The 21050-nt window shown below is 44.7% G+C and overlaps 1 protein-coding gene across 2 annotated transcripts; it reads left to right on the forward strand.

Moving 5' to 3' along the window:
• Positions 1-5372: 5372 nt before the first annotated feature.
• On the forward strand, positions 5373-16072 carry RSPH1 (radial spoke head component 1). Of its 2 annotated transcripts, none has more exons than XM_068155299.1 (9): positions 5373-5583; positions 7221-7334; positions 7442-7547; positions 9341-9431; positions 9668-9803; positions 10110-10181; positions 12380-12608; positions 13149-13277; positions 15942-16072. In XM_068155299.1, exons 1-9 carry the CDS (start codon positions 5539-5541, stop codon positions 15974-15976), a joined length of 957 nt encoding a protein of 318 aa, XP_068011400.1. In that variant the 5' UTR covers positions 5373-5538; the 3' UTR covers positions 15977-16072. The 2 variants fall into 2 exon arrangements, with proteins under 2 accessions (XP_068011400.1, XP_068011399.1); XM_068155298.1 differs by lacking the exon at positions 5373-5583 and adding an exon at positions 6551-6617.
• Positions 16073-21050: the final 4978 nt, after the last annotated feature.

The following is a 21050-nucleotide window of genomic DNA, read 5'->3' on the forward strand; positions in this document are numbered from 1 at the left end:
TTGCAGGAGGGAACTGTTATATTTAGCCAAGAGGGAGAAAAGTATTCCTGATATTTCAAGAACAGCTTTCATAAAAACTTCTTTTTTTCTAATAATCCTGCCTTCAGGATATCCCAGTACTAATTGCACTTGGAGGCAGTTGTAACCTAAGTGGCTAGAAAGATCATTTACTTGGTTTTCTGGCTTGGTTATGAGCACAGAAAGAGGCTATCTTTACTTGGCATACAAACATACTAAGCAGCTTTCATTTTGCCTATAAAGGGCTTAAACAGGGAAGTTGCCATTTTGTAAAGGATTTTGACATTTCAGAATCTGCCTTCATTCTGAACTAGAGTGAAAAATCATGTATGGAAGTTATTGACAGTAAATTCCACTTTGTTGATTGTTTGCTCCCATAATCTAAGAAAATGTTTTGAATCCTTTGAATGTGTCCCATGGTGTATATTGCAGAATAACAAAAAGATGCGAAGTATGTATTCCCAAACAAGAACTCCCTTTTATTTTAATACTTTAATCCCACAGTTTTCATCCAAAAGGCTGATGAAATCAACCTGGCTTATATTTAAATTTCATGAGGAAGAGAGCTGATTCCAATAAGTTTTTCCTGACAGCTCCCGTTTATAGTTTGTTAGTATCTGGTATGATCATGCACTGTACTTGGCAGTGCTTTTAGCTTTTATAAAGAGGAAGATGTAAATTACCATCTTCTAAGACATAACAAAACATTTCCCTGCAGATTTCTGTCCTTTAAATTCCTGTCAAAAGACATAATCTTGCCCAGGTCTGCCCTGCCAAAAGCAATAAATGGTCATTTGTATCTCTAATTCAGCCCAGAGCAAAACTCAAACTGCTTTCAGTTCCCAGGGACTGGAGCTCACAAAGCAAACATCTCTGTCAGTAATGATTGAATATTATGTGAAGTATGGGGAAACCAACCTGTGAATTAATTACCTCCACTCTTCCTATTAATTTTGATGTCAGAATTTGAAAAGGCAGCTCCCATGAGCCACGTGGCTGATCAAGTGCAGAAAACTGATCCACAAAGGCATTGGCCCTGGAAGAAGGATGCATGCTAAGATAGGGGCATAGAGCAGAGACCTCTAAGAAGCATGCCACCCTTATACGATATCAGAGGTAATGTGTGCCAGCCTATTGCATTATCCCCACTTTGGAGTGTGACATGATTAGAACAGAACAGAACAGAACAGAAAAGACCTTTGAGATTGAGTCCAACCTATCACCCAACACTATCTAATCAACTAGACCATGGCACCAAGCACCCCATCCAGTCTCTTCTTAAACACCTCCAGTGATGGTGACTCCACCACCTCTCTGGGCAGCCCATTCCAATGGCCAATCTCTCTTTCTATGAAGAACTTCTTCCTAACCTCCAGCCTAAACCTCCCCTGGCACAGCTTGAGACTGTGTCCTCTTGTTCTGGTGCTGGCTGCCTGGGAGAAGAGGCCAAGCCCTAGCTGGGTGCAACCTCCCTTCAGGTAGTTGTAGACAACAGTATGGTCCTGCCTCTCTAGCTAAATTCAGAGTGAGGACCTGCCGTATAGGAGGCACCTTACAGGAGGATGCCGTACCGAGCAGCCTTTTGCTTTGCCATGTGACTGTCTTTCCCTGTTTGTAAGCACCTCTGGCAGCAATGGCTTCTGCTTTTTCTGTAGCTGTCTCTCCCTGTGGGGCTTCTGCTCAAAGTGCAGACCAGGAGTTCCCCCATGGCGGCTTGAAGCTCTGGCAGCTGCTGCCCTCTCCTGTCAGTGTGACTGGCAATCAGTGCCAGCAGCTGCCAGCTGAGCCAGCAGTAGGAGCAGAGCAGATAATCAGCACACCCACTAGCACTCTCAAGCCTTTTGCTAAATGGAATTTATGTACAAGATCAGCAGAGATTTTCAGTGTTACATTGGCTCTTTGATGGAAAGAAAAGAACAAGAAAATAAGGGGGATAGCAGCCCTTCCTTCAACAGTAACATACTTAATTGGTATGTTAAGTAACATACTTGAAGCTTGACTTTAACCTGAAACACACCCAAATGCAACTGGAAGGCCTGAAACTACAAAGTGTATCCTCCCTGTCATTAATTATAGGCATCTGTATAAGCTGTAGTTGTCCTCACAGGACAGTTTCTAAGTGTAGAAAACATTAAATGATGCCACCCTCATTTATGTCATCCTGCCATACACACATTCCTGCTATCTGCCACTTTAAGGTTCAGAACAGTGTAAATTTTGTACACAAATAATTCTTGTCTGCTTCCCAAGAAAAGTGAACTGCTTGTCCTTCAGACTCTTTCCTCCATCAAGGATTCTGACACAACACATAGAGCAGTTAGTGATTATTAATGGGAGTGTTTCTGACAGCTTGCCACTGCTTCCTGTTTGTGTCACAGCTCATCCCTAGGCTAGGTCAACCTTGAAGCCGAAAGACATATCTGGTTATTTTTTGTCATTGAGCTTAACAGAGAGCATCTCTATATGCATCCCAAACATATTTTCCCCAACAATTCTGAACTGCAGTGTCTGCTAATAATTGATGTGCCACTCACAGACAACATAACCAGTTTTATAATTTGAGATAGTACCTTATCATAGATCAAATAATTTAGTGAAAGAAGAAACTTGGGCATCATCAACAGTGAGAAAGGAGGAAATGCGCAGACTATGCCTCAGATTGTGTGTGCTTGTACCCAGTTCTGCAGGAGGTAAGCAATTGGAGCAGTACTTGACATACTTTAGTTGCTCATTTACAGTATGGCCATTATGCAAATTAGGCCTCCCTAGTCAAATGCTGGGGATGAGCTGGAAAGAGAAATAGCTCTACAATTTGGAATTAATAAATGTATAGCTTTTTAAAGCTCTTCCAGCTAACAAAATTTATTTCAGTGTTCTTCAATGTTTCAAACAGAAAGTACTCCTGAATTAGTAATTTGGTGCTAACTCAGAAGCCCAAACATTTTCTGTCAGCTAAGAATGTGATGGTATTGAGCAATAGTTCTCTTTCTTTTTCATCTTTGCCCAACTGAAAACAAAAAGACACACATGCCACATGAATGACACATGTTAATAAAGAAATGTTATCAGTTTTGTATTTAAATGGTATTTGTTTAGATTCATAGATTTGTTTAGATTCATGTGACAACTAAGAAAATGTTCTGAATATATGGTGCATCTTTGTATAGAGAAATGACTGCTTTTCTTGTGATTTGAGTGGAAAAGCTTTTGAGCTAGGGCATGAGGCGACCTCCACCATGCTTTCTAACTGCTTGTCACTCCTTTTGCTGCCTGACTCTGAAGCATCATCTCCTCTGCCTAGTGTTTAGTTAGCTAACTGCTTTTCACCATGCATATCCTCATGTCTTGTGAAAGCTTGGCCATTAAATTACTGTACAAAGTAATAGTTATTTGCCTGATTCGTTTATCACTGGCAGGCACTATAAAGCTGTTGCTTTGTGGAGGAGTGAAGCACCACTTGCAGGCAGTAAGCCAACCTGTTCTCAACATCTCCAGGAAGTGGGCATGAGCTATAATGCAGTCATCAACTCACTTAGCCAAGGCAGATTGTTAGGGCATTTTCCTCTTAAAGAATAACAGAGCAGTACTCTGCACTGAGGCAAAAAAGATTTTTAAAGAGTAATTGTTTTTGAATACTGCAGATCACATAACAACATTAAAAAATGCAACATAAAATACAAAGCAAGTCTCTTCCACCTGGGATTACAGTATCACAGTATCACAGTATCACTTAGGTTGGAAAGGACCTCGAGGATCATCGAGTCCAACCTATCAACACAGACCCCATGACTAGACCATGGCACCAAGTGCCACATCCAATCTCCTCTTGAATGCCTCCAGGGTCGATGACTCAACCACCTCCCTGGGCAACCCGTTCCAATGACGAATGACTCGCTCGGTGAAGAACTTCCTCCTCACCTCCAGTCTAAACCTCCCCTGGTGCAGCTTGAGACTGTGTCCCCTTGTTCTGGTGCTGGTTGCCTTGGAGAAGAGACCAACCCCTTCCTGGCTACAACCACCCTTCAGGTAGTTGTAGAGGGCAATGAGGTCACCCCTGAGCCTCCTCTTCTCCAGGCTAAACAATCCCAGCTCCCTCAGCCTCTCCTCACAGGGCTGTGCTCAAGGCCTCTCCCCAGCCTTGTTGCCCTTCTCTGGCCATGCTCAAGTGTTTCAATGTCCTTCTTAAACTGAGGGGCCCAGAACTGGACACAGTACTCAATTACCAATTAGTATGGGCTGAGGGTGGTTACGATGTACCAGCTTCTCTGCCTTGTAAGCTACTCCTTTCTACTGTTATTGGCCTTTTCAGAAAGGAGAGCCCTTCCCTTGTCTCCCTGCACTGATTTAGCTGTTAATCATATCAGTGTGGGAGGCTCTTGAGTGGTTGAGGTGACTGAAATAATTATCAGAGTTATGTAGATCTTGTCTGAAATCAACTGGAGAGAAGTCAGAACACAATTTCCTACATAGTAAGATCATTGAGAATTATAGAACCATAGAATTGTCTAGGCTGGAGAAGACCTTTAAGATCAAGTCCAACTATTGTCTATCTTTACCAAGTCTGCTGCTAAACCTAAGCTAAACCCTAAGCACCACATCTATGTATCTCTTAAATGCCTATGGGGATGGTGATTCAACCACCTTCCTGAGGAGCCTATTCCAGTGTTGGATAAGCCTTTCAGTGAAAAAGGTCCTTGTAATAGCCAACCTAAACTTTCTCTGGTGCAATTTGAGGCCATTTATTTTTGTCTTATCACTTGTAACATGGGAGAAAATACTGATGCTCCTTTCGGGGAATTGTAGAGAGCAGTAAGGTCTCCCCTCAGCCTCAGGGACTAAGCAATCCCACTTCCCTCAGCTGCTCCTCATAAGACATGTTCCTAGACCCTTCACCAGCTTTGCTGACCTTCTCTGGACAGGCTCCAGCAACACCAATGTCCCTCTTGTAGTAAGGGGCCCAAAACTGAACACAGTATTCAAGCTTTCCAGCCACTCTGCCCCAAGCCTGCAGAGTTGCATGAGATTGTTGTGACCCAAGTGCAGGACCCAGCACATGGTTTTGTTAAACCTCATACAACTGACCTCAGCCATTAATCTAGTCTGTCCTTTGCAGAACCTTCCTACTCAGGCAGATCAGCATTACTGCCCAGTTTGGTGACATCTGCAAACTTACTGAGAGTACACTCAATCCCCTCATCTGGATCAATGATTAAGATCTTATAGAGAACTGGCCCCAGTACTGAACCCTGGTGAGCACTAGTGACTGTCTTAAACTGGATTTAACTCCATTCACCAACAATCTTTGGGCCTGGCCAGCCTGCCTGTTTTTTGCCCAGTGAAGCATCCACCCATCCAAGCCATAAGCAGCCAGTTTCTCCAGGAAGATGCTGTGGGAGACAGTGTGGGAGGCAGGCCTTACTAAAGTCCGGATAAACAATATTCACAGTCTTTTCCTTATCCACTCAGCAGGTCACCTTGTTGCAGAAGGAGATCAGGTTCATCAAGCACAGCCTGTCCTTCATGAATCCATCTCAAACCTCACCAGCCTGTTTCATGACACTAAAGGTACAGGTCAGGAAAAGCTAAGCTCAAGAAGGGAGATCAGTGCTAGGTAAAGGCAACACACCAACCCTACTCCACCTCCCCATAGTTTATTGATGCAGCAGTGATGTGGTAGTTGCTGCATCCCTCCAAGGACTGCTGTGTCGAGAGCCACCAAGCAGCCCCACATGGTAGTTTCAGGCTGTGCCTTGAAAATTTTCCACAGATCTTGAACAGAAAGTGGTAGAATGTAAATAAATCACCATTGGATATGAAAAGGAAAATAGTGATAAGCTCTACATAATTCCACTGGATAGAGAATAAACATCAGGCCGGTAAGGTAAACTTTCTCTCTTTTTGCTTCCTCTGTTCTGGCTGGTGCTTCTGCTGGCTTTTGCTGACCTTGGCTGTGTTCTTTGTTGTTGTTGAATATCTAACAAAACAGCTCTCTGCTCTTTCTCTCCTCCATCATGTACAGCTGGGTGTTAGGGAGCAGGGAAAGGGGAAGATGTTACCAGCTCCCCTGGTTTTGTCCAGGGGGGTTCCTGTGCTGTTTATAAACTGTAAATACCTGTAAATGTGTGTGACTAGTGTATATTTTGTACATACTCGCTGCATTTCATTTTAGATTGTAGTTTTGCTTGTAAATACAGCTTCATTTGCTTCCAACTGAGCTGGTCTGGCAATGCAATGTTGTAGGGGAGTTTTCAACCTAGCGCTCCCGGGAAGCCTCCTGGGGGGGCGATGCTCTCCACTCGCGGTTACTGCTCGGATCGCGGTGCTTCTCCTCAGCGGCGATCCGGGACGGGGCGGCCCCGCTGCCCGCTGCCCCCTGCCGCCGTGCAGTGAGGGGCGGGGCTGGCCGTTGCTCTCAGCACCGGGGACAGCAGCACGAGCCCCCCGCGCGCCCCGCGGAGCGCCGGTTGCCGTGGCAGCACCGGCCGGCAGCGCGCCCCGGCACCCCCCCCGCGCGCCTTGGTTGCCTTGGCGACGGCGACGCCGCGGCCATGTCGGACCTAAGCTCGGAGGGGACTGAAGAGGCTGAGACCGATATAGGGGTCCGTCGAGGCAGCCGGGGTGTCGCTGGCGGCTTAGCAGCACGGGTGGAGGCGGCCCTGCTCCGCCTTCCGGCCCCTGCTGCCGCAAGGGGCTCGACCCCTCTGGAAGCATCGGCCGCCGAGGGCGCTGGGGACAAGCGGGGCGGGAAATGAGTCACAGCCACGGGAGCCTTGGGCAGGGGGTTGGGGATGGGCAGCGGGGAAGGGAAGAAAGGACGTTGCCGGTCGCTGTGTCCTAAACAGTGTCCTCCGGCTGTGCCGAACCTGGGAGAGCTCCCGAGACACTTCTTCCGTGGGCAAAGGGAGTTTTGGAAGCGGGGCTGTACCGTTTCAGTTGGGACCTGCCTGCCGTTCTCCACTGAATGAAAACAAGTCATCCATACTTCCTAGTAGCGTGACATGACGTGAGGAAAGCCTGTGGGTGCCGAGATCTGCTGCAAGTGTCTGCACGAGCATCTGCTGGCCAGGTGTTCTGCAGCCTGTGTTTCAAACCGGACTGGAGCAGCTTTGAGAAATCACCTGTTTGCTAACGAGAGACAGTCAGGTTTAGGCCTCTTAAACACTTTTTTTTTTCCTTTTCCTTCCCCCCTCCCCTTTCCTCAGGAGTATGATGGTGAGCGCAATGCAGAAGGTGAGCGACACGGGCGTGGCAAAGCGCGCCTACCAAATGGCGATACGTATGATGGAGAGTATGAAAACGGCTTCAGAAGCGGTCAGGTAAAACAGTGACAGAAGGCAGCGGTGGTTATGCTGACGTTTCAGCAGTTCTGGGCACTATATTGAAACAGGACTGAGAACTGACAGATATTCTGTCTATGTTTCAGGGGATCTACAGGTTTAAAAATGGTGCCTACTACACTGGGGAATATCTTCAAAACAAAAAGCATGGCAGGGGGATTTTCTTTTATCCAGATGGATCAAAATATGAAGGTAAAACACTGAACACAGTTGCAAGGATTTTTGTAGCTGGAAGGACACATTCCACCTTCACTCTCCAAATGCAAGGAGACAGTGAATTTGAGAATGTATTATTTCAAGGAGACAAATTTGCTATAAGCTGTTTTCCTTTTATTCCTCCGGTTATTACAAGCAGGTTTTATTTATGGGGCTTTATGCTGGTTATTGTGACAAGTGTGGTATTTAGTATCAGTTTGGTCTTGTCATCCCAGCTTGTATTAAAAATGCTGTGTCCAGCAGGAGCAGGAAGGTGATTGTCCCCTTGTACTCAGCTTTGATGAGGCCACACATTCTGTATTGTGTTCAGTTTTGGGCACCTCAATAGAAGAAAGGTGTGGAGGTGCTGGAGTGAGTGCAGAGGAGGGCAACGAAGCTGGTGAAGGGCCTGGAGAATAAATCTTATGAAGAGCAACTGAAGGAGCTGGGGATGGTTAGTTTGAAAAAGAGGAGGCTGAGGGGAGAACTCATTGCTCTACAAATACCTGAAAGGATGTTGTAGAGAGGCTGGTGCTGGTCTCTTCTCGCAGGTAATTAGTGATAGAGCAAGAGGGAAAGGCCTCAAGCTTCAACTGGGTAGGTTTAGAGCAGACATTAGGAACATTTTTTTCATGGAAAGCGGTCAGGCATTGGAATGTGCTGCCCAGGGAGGTGGTTGAGTCACCAACCCTGGATGTGTTTAAAGGTCATTTGGATGTGGTGCTTGGGGATCTGGTTTAGGGGTGAACCTTGTAGAGCAGGGTTATTGATTGGACTTGGTGATCTTGAGGGTCTGTTCCAACCTGAATGTTTCTGTGAGTCTGTGATTCTTTGAGGTATTCCAAGCACTGAGAAATATTAAGTATCTTTTATAAAACCAATGCAATCTTGATAGAAGAAAGTATGGTTAATTATTTCTGAATGATTGTTAGCACCACATGTGTTTAGTATATAGCATTTTAGGACTTTACCAGGTTCATCCTTAAAAATAGTGTACTGATTAGAGCACTTAGGGATTGGGATGCCTCTGAGATCTGAAGAAGCTGAAACTCATTTGACTTCTTCCAGGAGAGAACCTGAAACACTCTGAATATCAGTTAGGCTTCAAGAGACAGTATTCCTCCCCCACCCCTCCTTTCTAAGCTAGGTAAGAAAGAACATTCAGATTGTGAGAGCTAGAAGTAGAAAGCAAAATGAGCAACCAGAAAGCAAAAAGAGCAACCCATTCTTGCCTTATGGGTAGAGCAACCCATTCTTGCCTCATGGGAGCGTATGCACATGTGACTCCTTTTTTTAAACTACTATTATTTTAATAGCAAACTAATTAAGGCACACAACCTAGCATCATTTTGAGTCTACATGCCCCATGACTGACAGGACAATTTTAGCAGATGAGTCAAAGTAGTCCCTCTCTTTATTTGAATGGAAATGTCACATTGTCTAATGCAACTGTAATGCATTACTAAATTTAAAGGTAGGAGCAGGTTGTTACATGGCTTCTTGTGTTCCTAATGATAATGGAGAGTGATAACTGAGACAGATTGTGATAGACAAAATGAAAGGGAGGTTTGGCAGCTGCACAAATACATGGGGAGAGGGACATAGAGAATTAAAAAGAGCAAGGTCTTAGAGTTAGGAATGGTGTAAGGAATGGTAGGGAATCACAGTGGTGTCAAAGCTTTCTTTCCTTCTCTGATAATTAATGTATGGTAACTTTACAAAGTGAATTTCACAATATCACACAATAAAATGAACCTCATCTCACTGGTTTTGTCGTGTTCTCATTAAAGGAGACTGGGTGGATGACCAGAGACATGGCTATGGAGTGTATACGTATCCAAATGGAGACACCTATACCGGAGAATGGTTTAACCACAATAGGTTTGTTTCATTCTTACAGTTGTGTTTCAAGTCACCCAGTGGGGTTGAAATGCAAAGGTTTCTTTCAAAGCATGACTGACTGCAGCAAACCAAGCTCTACTGCATGGCTTTGGCAACTAAGTCCAATTTGAGTCATTTCAGCTACTTCAGTAATACAATTTTAATACCTTAAGTGTAACAACATCCTAAATTCTTAATATTAACAATAGAAACCAAAATTAGTATTTTCTCCTTAGGCATGGCCAAGGTACATATGTCTATAAAGACACAGGATCTAAGTATGTTGGTGGCTGGGCAAATGGAATCCAGGAAGGACAAGCAGAACTTATCCATCTAAACCACAGATTTAAGGGCAGATTCTTGAAAGGAAATGTAAGTGTGCTGAAAAATCTTTCTATTAATATGAACAGTTAGGATGGAATTGCCTTAATGTGGTCTGGTTTGACTTAAAATAGGAAGCTAGGCTCCTGATCTTTTATAGTATTTCTTGTACTGTAAGTGTAAGTTTTCTAACAGAATTGATCTGCAGGATAAAATGCCAAATTTCTCTGCAACTTTGCTTTCAAACTATATTGCTGTAGACTGTTGTATGAATTTCATAGCAAAGGATATTTTACATTGAGATGTTTAGAATCCACTAACTTTATAACTCTTCTCACTTTTTGTATCTCTGTGCAGCCTGTAGGTCGTGGCAAATATGTCTTTGATATTGGTTGTGAGCAGCATGGTGAATACATACAATCAAAACAGGTAAAAAATAGTGAAAATTACACTGAATATCAGAGAACTAAGTAAATCTGATCTATAAAATGCCTAATAGACACTGATGTCAAAGTAGTTCTAACCAAATAAAAAAGAGTAGAAACTTGTGCATTCTTTTGAACCCAATGAGATTTCATTCTGCTTTTTACTTTAGCTTCTCTATTGTGTAAGCTTTGACAAGTGCAGAGTATCCTTTTTCTGTTACTTGAAGACAGGAATCCTTGTTGCTTAAAGTTTAGAAGAATTAGGACCTTCCTAAAACATTTGAAGGGTAGAGAGGCTCAGCAGAGGGACCTTGACAGGCTGGACAGAGGGGCAGAGTCCAAGGGCATGAGATTGAACACATCCAAGTGCTGGGTTCTGCACATTGGCCACAGCAGCCCCATGCAGTGCTACAGGCTGGGGTCAGAGTGGCTGGAGAGCGGCCAGGCAGAGAGGGACCTGGGGGTGCTGGTCGATGGTAGGCTGAACATGAGCCTGCAGTGTGCCCAGGCAGCCAGGAGTGCCAATGGCATCCTGGCCTGCATCAGGAACAGTGTGGCCAGCAGGAGCAGGGAGGTCATTCTGCCCCTGTACACTGCACTGGTTAGGCCACACCTCGAGTCCTGTGTCCAGTTCTGGGCCCCTCAGTTTAAGAAGGAGGTTGACTTGCTGGAACGTGTCCAGAGAAGGGCAACAAAGTTGGTGAGGGGTTTGGAACACAGCCCTATGAGGAGAGGCTGAGGGAGCTGGGGCTGCTTAGGCTGGAGAGGAGGAGACTCAGGGGTGACCTTATTGCTCTCTACAACTACCTGAAGGGGGGTTGTAGCCAGGAGGGTGTTGGTCTCTTCTCTCAGGCAGCCAGCACCAGGACAAGAGGACACAGTCTCAGGCTGTGCCAGGGGAGGTTTAGGCTGGAGGTTAGGAAGAAGTTCTACACAGAGAGAGTGATTGCCCATTGGAATGGGCTGCCCGGGGAGGTGGTGGAGTCACCATCATTGGAGGTGTTTAGGAGGAGACTTGATAGGGTGCTTGGTGCATAGTTTTGTTGATTAGGTGGTGTTGGTTGATGGGTTGGACACGATGATCTTGAAGGTCTCTTCCAACCTGGTCTATTCTATTCTATTCTATTCTATTCTATTCTATTCTATTCTATTCTATTCTATTCTATTCTATTCTATTCTATTCTGTTCTGTTCTGTTCTGTTCTGTTCTGTTCTAACCCACAGAATAATGTAAATGTTTTTGTCTAGACATTTAGCCTGCATTCCATTTTGTTCTGAATACCACAAAACAAAAGAAATTTTCTTATGTTGCTGAATTTCTTGATGCTATGTATGCGAATGGTAATTTCCAGCAGATTTGTGTTTTGGAAATCTGTCCCATGGTGTGTCCTGGTCCTGGAAGGAGATTAACATTCACAGCTCCTAATAACTGCAGGGAACATCTGGGGGTCAGGGTCTGGTTTTCCATTACTAAGACTCCTTCATATTTGGATAGAATAAAGATGTCTTGCTTAAGGGAAAGACAAAACTTTGAAGAAAGCAAGCTTGCAAGAACTGGCAACAAGGCTGGTGAGAGGCCTTGAGCACAGCCCTGTGAGGAGAGGCTGAGGGAGCTCGGATTGCTTAGCCTGGAGAAGAGGAGGCTCAGGGGTGTCCTCATTGCCCTCTACAACTACCTGAAAGGTGGCTGTAGCCAGGAAGGGGTTGGTCTCTTCTCCCAGGCAACCAGCACCAGAACAAGGGAACACAGTCTCAAGCAGTGCCAGGGGAAGTTTAGACTCAAGGTGAGGAGAAAGTTCTTCACCAAGAGAGTCATTAGTCATTGGAATGTGCTGCCCAGGGAGATGGTGAAGTCACCATCCCTGGAGGTGTTCAAGAGGGGATTGGACGTGGCACTTGGTGCCATGGTCTAGTCATGAGGTCTGTGGTGGCAGGTTGGACTCAATGATCCTTGAGGTCTCTTCCAACCTTAGTGATACTGTGGTACTGTAACTGGTCATTAGTAATAGCCAACTGACTTCATCAATGTTGAAAGTGTAGTTCTCTTCCAAGATTTGCAGCTGCTGAAGTCCTTCCACCTGCAAAAACTTTAAAGGGCCACATCATTGCTGTTTTGAGAGGTTTTAGTGTACAAAACTATTATCTTAGTTACTTCTCTAATGTATGTGAGATGACATGCTGTATTTCATGAGTTGCTTTCTAGGATAAAGGGGAGGAAGAAGAAGAAGAAGAGGATGAACCCTCGTTACTTGTTGAACCAAAATGGAAAGCATCAGAAATTACCAAATTAACACTCTGGACCCCACATGGGGAAAACCCACCTTCTCCCAGAAAAGTCTCCCTGGTAACAGCAGAAGCAGCTGCATCAGAAGCAGTGGAAGAAAGAGCAGAAGCAGCAGTAATTGAAGAGGAGGAAGACCCACCAATTGCAGGTTTGTTCCCCTGGACAGCTGGCAACTCCATTCTTTACCTGTCCCTTGAAATGATGTTTTTCAGGTTTAATATCGAGTGGTGTGAGAGGTTTGGGGATTTTTTGTTTGGTTTGTTCATTTATTCTGTTTGTTTGGTTTTGGTTTGGTTTGGGTTTTTTACTTGTATTTGGTTTTATTTGTGTTTGGATTGAGTTGGGATTTTTTTGTTCTGTTTTGTTTTCCTATAATTTACTACATATGGAATGTTAGAAACTTCCATGTCTGTTTGTAAACTACACAATATGTGTGCATCTTGTTTAACTCATGTAGCATAATGAGATACAACTGTCTTGGGGAACCTGCTTATCATTTTAGACTTTGTCATTGCATACCAATACAAATTTGGTTATAAACAGTTAGAGACAATTTGTGGGATATCTCATGTGAGTAAAGACTTCAGCAAACTTAGGTAAGAGTTACAGCTACTGCATGAAAGAAAATGGCTGAGTGCAAATCTGTAAAATTAATTCTCTGTGATATTTCTAATTTCTCATTTTTCAGCCACTGATGAATCTGCTGAGGATAAGGATGATGAATCTTCTCTTCATGAAACTCTTAACCCAGGAAGGGATGCAAGAGAGGCAGAGGAGGAAAGCAAACGGCAAGAAAATGAAGATCAGGAGCATCAAGGTGAGGAATGGAGCATGCATCATTACAATAATAATAATACTAGTAATAAAATTGAGTAAACCATTGCTTTAAATGCTGCATGCCAATCAGCTGAAGTCATGCTGCTGCTAAGAGGTCCATTTATCAAACCAAAGAGACCTTAGGGATATCTGCCTTTCATCAGCAAATTTGCAGATGACACCAAGTTAGGAGCAGATGTTGGTCAGTTAGAGGGTGGAAGGGCTCTGCAGAGGGACCTTGACCGACTGGACAGATGGGCAGAGTCCAACGGGTTGGCATTCAATAAGTCCAAGTGCCGAGTGCTGCACTTTGGCCACAGCCACCCCATGCAGAGCTACAGGCTGGGGTCAGAGTGGCTGGAGAGCTGCCAAACAGAAAGGGACCTGGGGGTGCTGATTGACAGCCGCCTAAACATGAGCCAGCAGTGTGCCCAGGTGGCCAAGAGGGCCAATGTCATCCTGGCCTGCATTAGGAATAGTGTGGCCAGCAGGAGCAGGGAGGTGATTGTGCCCCTGTACTCTGCATTGGTTAGGCCACACCTTGAGTCCTGTGTCCAGTTCTGGGCCCCTCAGGTCAAGAAGGACATCGAGACACTTGAACGTGTCCAGAGAAGGGCAACAAGGCTGGGGAGAGGCCTTGAGCACAGCCCTGTGAGGAGAGGCTGAGGGAGCTGGGATTGTTTAGCCTGAAGAAGAGGAGGCTCAGGGGTGACCTCATTGCCCTCTACAACTACCTGAAAGGTGGTTGTAGCCAGGAAGGGGTTGGTCTCTCCTCCCAGGCAACCAGCACCAGAACAAGGGGACACAGTCTCAAGCTGTGCCAGGGGAGGTTTAGGCTGGAGGAGAGGAGAAAGTTCTTCACCAAGCGAGTCATTAGTCATTGGAATGTGCTGCCCAGGGAGGTGGTGAAGTCCCCATCCCTGGAGGTGTTCAAGAGGAGATTGGACATGGCACTTGGTGCCATGGTCTAGTCATGAGGTCTGTGGTGACAGGTTGGACTCAATGATCCTTGAGGTCTCTTCCAACCTTAGTGATAGTGTGATATTGTGATAAGGGGAGCACTCCTCTATAGATGCAAAGCGGTTTTGATAGTCAAGTTCCTCTACTGTAACAGCACATAGTAGAAGTGACACTTCTGTGCAGCATTATCTATGCACCTACAGCTGACAGCACTTGCAGAGCTGAGCTTGTAAGTGATTGCACTTGCAAATGTTTTTTTGTTGCAAAAATGTGAGAGAAGATTTCAGACTCTGGGAAATGTAGGGGGTTTTGAGCACTCTGTTTTTCTGTCATGAATGGAACTTCTTATTCTCTCAGCTGAAGTTCAAAAGCAAGCAAAACAAACCTGAAGAAACAAAATTTTAATACCGTTATGCATTTCAGGTGGAATAGTCTCTGGTTGGTTTGTTTCTCCTATAAACCAAAGAGATTTGGAACTCAGATGCTCAGGTTTTCTTCCAGGCTGTTCAGAAGCCTGTTTTGAGTGCCAGATTACCAAGAAGCAACAAAAGGATGCATCTATGTTTCTGCATATTCAGCCTATAGCCTCCACCCAGTTGTGTTGTTTCTACTTATTAACATAGACAAGCTTATGTATAGATGTACAGAACAGAAGATGAAGGTATCCATTTTTAATCAGTCCATTTTACAGTAAGTCAAAGCAAAGCACTATCCATAGGGATTGATAAGGCTATTAAGCCATATGAAAATGCCTGGAGGTGTACTCTAAACATTTAGATCAGCTCTTGGAATTTGTATCGTTTATTTGCTAGCATTTTTTACTCATCACCTCTGAAGGTGTTCTCTGGCTTTAGCCAAACTAGCCAGCTAGCTGATCTGATGTGTAGAACTGACATTGTACAGGACCCCCAGGTCTGAATCATAAATATTAGCAGGTCTCCTGCATAGCTCTGCTTTGGATTTGGCAAAAGTTCATTGAGCATGGCTTGTCTCATAGTCTCTTGGACTCAAATAACCATTTTGACTGAACCTAGTTCTCATAATGAACAATGAAACTTTTGATTGCTTATTGTGTTGGGTTTTTTCCCCAGAACAAATGGACAAATGGTATCTGCCAGCGACAGCCTAGGTGTAGAGACCAATGCATGACAACATTAGAATGTGATAGATGTCAAATTTCCTTCCAGCTCTGTTTCTCTTAGGGCTCTATTGGAGAGCGGGATGATTTTATACACTTTTAAGCAGTAAGACTAATGAGATAATATATTGTTCGCCTTGTCTTTAGCAAGAGTATGTTATAGTAAATTATGTGAAGAAAACATGCATACTGTGAAGAGCAGATGTAACAAAATCTGTTTTCTTGCAACCTTATATTCTCTCTCCCATTGCCATAATTTTTTTCAACACAGGAATTCCATCCCTGTTGCTCCACATTTCTTAAGATACCGTCTAAGTAGGAAATGTTCTTTGGCTATTAGAGTGTTACATATGGGCTGGCTGGCAGTCAGTATGTGTGCACCAAGTCTGTCTGGCAGCTGACAAACATTGTAGAACAGTTAAATTTGAGTATTGGCAGTGCAAGGAAGTGGGGAAGGAGGTCTGAGGCAGAGACCATAGTCCTGGAATGATGTGCTAGGTTCGAGGGATTACTTGCCAGTACTTCTACAATACAATGCATCTCTATGTACTGTCTTCACCTCCACAGGAACTACGAGTGTAGAAGAGAAGGAGGATGAATGAAAGGAAGCAGAGTAATTTGATATAACTAAAAAGAAAGAGCCAGAAAGAAGATTTCAGAGTAAATCATTTATTATGGTAAACCATCAATAGTTTTATTCATAAAAAGTAGAATTAAGATACTTTGAATAAAACATATCTGTCACTGTTCTGTCTGGAATATTTATTTCTGGAACTTTCACCATTTCAGAGTGCACAGTCTTCACAACTTTCTTTACTTCATGCAGCAGGTAGTCACATGCAGAATTTGGTGCAGGATTATTCTGCATTCATGAAGTTGTGTCCTCACAAGTTTGCAGAAGCAAACTCAATTTTCTCCTACTACCGGTAGTTCTTCTTTTGCTTGAACCCTGCCTCTGGGCACCGAGACTTAGGGTCCTGCTTGTGAAGACAAAGGCAGCACTGGGCTTCTCTAATCTATCTGTATCCCCTGTCACTGGACCACCAATTACAGGCCTGCATTGTTTATGTAGCTGGGGAAGCTCTTGTTGCCCTAAATCTCCCCTTGCCAATGCAAATTTAATTCTGCATTCTCAGCACACTGGCACAGTGTTTTTAAATTCTTCCTTTGCAGTCTGTTTTTGCTTCCACTTTCTGGATACTGCTACTTTTTTTTTTTGTGTGTGTTGCAGCCAAGTTTCTGCTTATCATGCAGCCTTCCTTACGCTGTTTAAAGGAGACTGTCAACTGATCAGGGTGAGAAATCAGATCTGCAACAAATTTTCTAGCCTGATTCTATTCTATTCTATTCTATTCTATTCTATTCTATTCTATTCTATTCTATTCTATTCTATTCTATTCTATTCTATTCTATTCTACTTTACTCTATTCTATTCTATTCTATTCTATTCTAAATTCCCAGCACTCTGCCACACTTAACATCCTTGTGGATCCATAAGCTCTCACCCAGCATATTGTCCATAGTATAGAAATGCTCCGTGCATTCTAGCATGGGGACCCTGCTGACAGTCTGTTTGTCCTCAGTAGTGAGCAGTCTGCATGCCAGCTTCTGCAGGTCCTTGGACACAAAGTACCTAGATCTCTGCACATCTCATGCAGGGGGGGAACCCATCACCTGCAGCCCCATGAGAAACACAGACATAACATGTCCATGCCCAAGACATGTCTAGGCTGGCATCACTAACACGCCAAGGGTACTTTCTTCACCTGTAGCTCATCAACATTGGCTTTGCACAGTCCCACATTGTCTGGAAGAGTTTCTGCCTTACTCCAGCACCCACACAAAGTACCAAAAGCTCTACTTGCTGTATTCCTACCTCCCAGCTGAACAAGAATCCCCACGCAGCAAACAAAACCCCGCCAAACACCCCCTAATCAGCAGGCAGTTAATGACTGAACATACAGCTCCTTTTAAATCAAGAACCTGTCAGTCAGCAAGCAGCCAGCAGGAGATAGCAGCTGCAGAAGGCCCCTACCAGACTCAGATGGCATTTCATAAATAATTAAGTTAAAAGCATGGAGCAAGGCAGGACTGCACAAAGGGCAGTACAAGCACTGAGTGCCACAGACAATTTTTCCTCCTCTTCTGCAGGAGAATAAATCTTCTCTGAGGCATCTTTTCTTTCTTTTTTATGTCACAATGTGAGCAATACCTTAATTATTAGAAAATACATCTGTCTGATTACAATTGCCTCTCTCCTACTGTGTGAATATTTATGGGCCTGAAGCCTGAGGCTGGGATTTGCTTTTAAAGTAAAATCACTAGTTTTGGCCCAGCTGGGTTAAGAATGTTTTACTGACATTGCTAAAATAAGACCTGCATTTTTTCATTCTTCATCTGTCTCAGTTTAAGGAGAGAGACAGGCTCTCTAACTCTTCCCAAAGTAGTTAAGGAAAAACTCCACACAGGATTGGATAGAAATACAGATTATTGAAAGTTTAAATGGAATTGCTATCCATGAACCACATCCTACAGTGCAAAGCATATAAAATACAAAGAAATCCGTAGGCCACTGTTATCCAAGAACCTCCTTAGGCCTAAGTATTCCCAACCTCCACCAAACCAAGCCAAAATCCAGGCCTCAAATTCCACCCCGCCATACTCCCTGCTACTGCCCCCCACACCACACCCAAAATGACACAGATAGAAATTCAACTTTGCCCAGCTAACAGACTGCTCGAGGACAAAACCCTCCCCCATGCCAAACAGGAGATAAGGGAGCCCATGTCAGAAGGGAGAAGGGAGAGGAGAAGGGGAAGAGGCGGCTCATGCTGTCCCTTATAAAGACTAAAGGCAGGCATTCTGGGAATGAAATAACAAAAAAATTACACTTTCCAGTTCAGCCCTGGACCTCTCTAGTCCTCCTGTAACTCTTCCCTGTGGTTTCTTAAAGGCACCCAGCCTCAAGCCATGACATCATCTCAGAGCAGGATATCTATACTCAAATTTTAGTTTAGAAAGTAAAAAGGAAAAAGACATTTTAACAAGTCCCTCTTCTCAAGAACTCACAATTTCAGCAATTTCACAATTTCACAATTTCAGTAGTTTGCAAGATTATGATAAAAACAGAGTAACAGAAAGTAGAGGTAAGGAAACAAGTCATAGACTTCCTGCAGTTTTTCTCCTATCAGAAATCTCAGAGTGAGAAAATTCCCGTGCAATCTTTCCCCTCTTATCTAATGTAACTTTGTTTGCAATTTTTGGTCACACCAATTGTGACTTCAGTGAACATTTTTAGAGGTGGTTATCTTTTTCTCCTTTAGCTTTCTCTTTGGGGAAGTGCTGCATTTCCATTATTCATGTAGCTAGATCAAAGCAAAATTGATTTGCTAATGTTGGGGGTTTTGTTGCTACTTAAACCCCCTAAAGATTATGTGTTTTGCTGTAAGTTTGAGAAACATCCACACAGTGTAGACCCCGACTCATTTCCATTTTAAGGTAATCCCCAGTTCAATGTGAACTCATTCTTGGCTGATGTGTGAAATTGTCTTCTCCCCTCCAGCAGCCAATGCTGCACTCTTTATTAGTACATGAGTGACCTCCAGTGGTGTACCTGAAACAAACGCATCCTGGAGAGCCAAGAGGATGATTAGGGAACTTGAGCATCTCCTCTATGAAGAGAGACTGAGAGACCTGGGGCTGTTTAGCCTTGAGCAGACTGAGAGGGGTTCTCATCAATGCATATAAATATCTGAAGGGTGGGTGTCAAGTGGAGGAGGCCAATCTCTTTTTGGTGGTGCGCACTAATAAGACAAGAAACAACAGATTCAAGCTTGAACATAGAAGATTTCACCTCAACATGAGGATAAACCTCTTTACAGTAAGGGTGAAGGAGCACTGGTACAGGCTACCCAGAGATGTGGTGGAGTCTCCTTCTCTGAAGACTTTCAGAACCCACCTGATGCATTCCTGTGCAGCCTGCCTAGGTGAACCTGATTTGGCAGAGAAGTTGGACTCGATGATCTCTGGAGGTCCCTTCCAACCTCTGATGTACTGTGATACTGTGATCCAATCCTAAATTTTTCTCAAACCAAGAAGGTCTTACAGTGCATTGATGATCAGAGGGCTGGAGCATCTCTCCTATGGAAACAGACTGAGAGAGTTGGGGTTGTTCAGTCTGGGGAAAAGAACCCTCTGAGGAGACCTTATGGTGGCCTTCCAGTATCTGAAGGGAGCCTTCAAGAAAGCTGGTGAGGGACTTTTCAGGGTGTCAGGACTAGGGGGAATAGAACAAAAATAGAACTGGGTAGATTCAGATTGGATGTTAGGAAAAAGTTCTCCACCATGAGGGTGGTGAGACACAAACAGGTTGCCCAGGGAGGACGTGGAAGTGCCATCATAGTATCATAGTATCAGTCAGGGTTGTAAGGGACCACAAGAATCATCCAGTTCCAACCCCCCTGCCATGGGCAGGGACACCCCACACTAGATCAGGCTGGCCAGAGCCTCATCCAGCCTGGGCTTAAACACCTCCAGGGACGGGGCCTCAACCACCTCCCTGGACAACCCATTCCAGGGTTTCACGACTCTCATGGGGAAGAACTTCCTCCTCACATCTAGCCTGAATCTCCCCACCTCCAGCTTCATTCCATTCCCCCTAGTCCTGTCACTACCTGAGATCCTGAGAAGTCCCTCCCCAGCCTTCCTGTAGGCCCCCTTCAGATACTGGAAGGCCATCCCTGGGAGGCTTTTAAGGCCAGGCTGGATGTGGCTTTGAGCGACCTGTTCTAGTGTGAGGTGTCCCTGCCATGGGCAGGGTGGTTGGAACTGGATGATCTTTGAGGTCCCTTCCAATCCTGACAATTCCATTATTCATTCTGTGATTTCATTTCCACCTGAAAATGAAAATGTTTTCAATACCTTCAGAGACAGATCCACAGATGATAAGGAAACAGAGACTTGTTTGACCTGTTGCATAAAACCCAAGCCTTCCTGTCTTTCATCCACTTTGTGCTAAGGAAATCCCTTCCATTTTCCAGAGCACTCTGATTTCTGTGTGCAAGGTGTGGGAAACAGTCCCTATGTGAGTCATTACTTCCTGCAAGTTTGAGGGATGGCAGGGGGAAGATCTTGTAGTATCAGAGCCTTTTCTCTCCTTAAGAGACTCCGCATGTAGTGGAACTGGCTTGATGGCCGCATCCAAAGAGTGGCTGCCCATGGGTCCATGTCCCAGTGGAGGCCAGTGACAAGCGGAGTCCCTCAGTGATCAGTCCAGGGACCAGGCTTGTTCAACATCTTTGTGGGTGACATGGACAGTGACATTGAGTGCACCCTCAGCAAGTTTGCTGATGACACCAAGCTGTGTGGTGCAGCAGACACGCTGGAGGGAAGGGATCCATCCAGAGGGCCCTTGACAGGCTGGAGAGGTGGGCACAAGCCAACCTCAGGAGGTTCAACAAGACCAAGTGCAGGGTCCTGCAGCTGGGTCGAGGCAATCCCAGGCACAAATCCAGGCTGGGCAGTGACTAGCTGGAAAGCAGCCCTGAGGAGAGAGACTTGGGGGTGCTGGTGGAGGAGAAGCTCACCAGGAGCTCTCAGTGTGCACTTGCAGCCCACAAAGCCAATCAGATCCTGGGCTGCATCAGGAGAAGTGTGGCCAGCAGGTCAAGGGAGGTG

The sequence above is a fragment of the Melanerpes formicivorus genome, unplaced genomic scaffold (assembly GCF_026170545.1).
Source record: "Melanerpes formicivorus ecotype bairdi unplaced genomic scaffold, bMelFor1.0.p_v2 SCAF_30, whole genome shotgun sequence".
Lineage (NCBI taxonomy): Eukaryota > Metazoa > Chordata > Aves > Piciformes > Picidae > Melanerpes > Melanerpes formicivorus.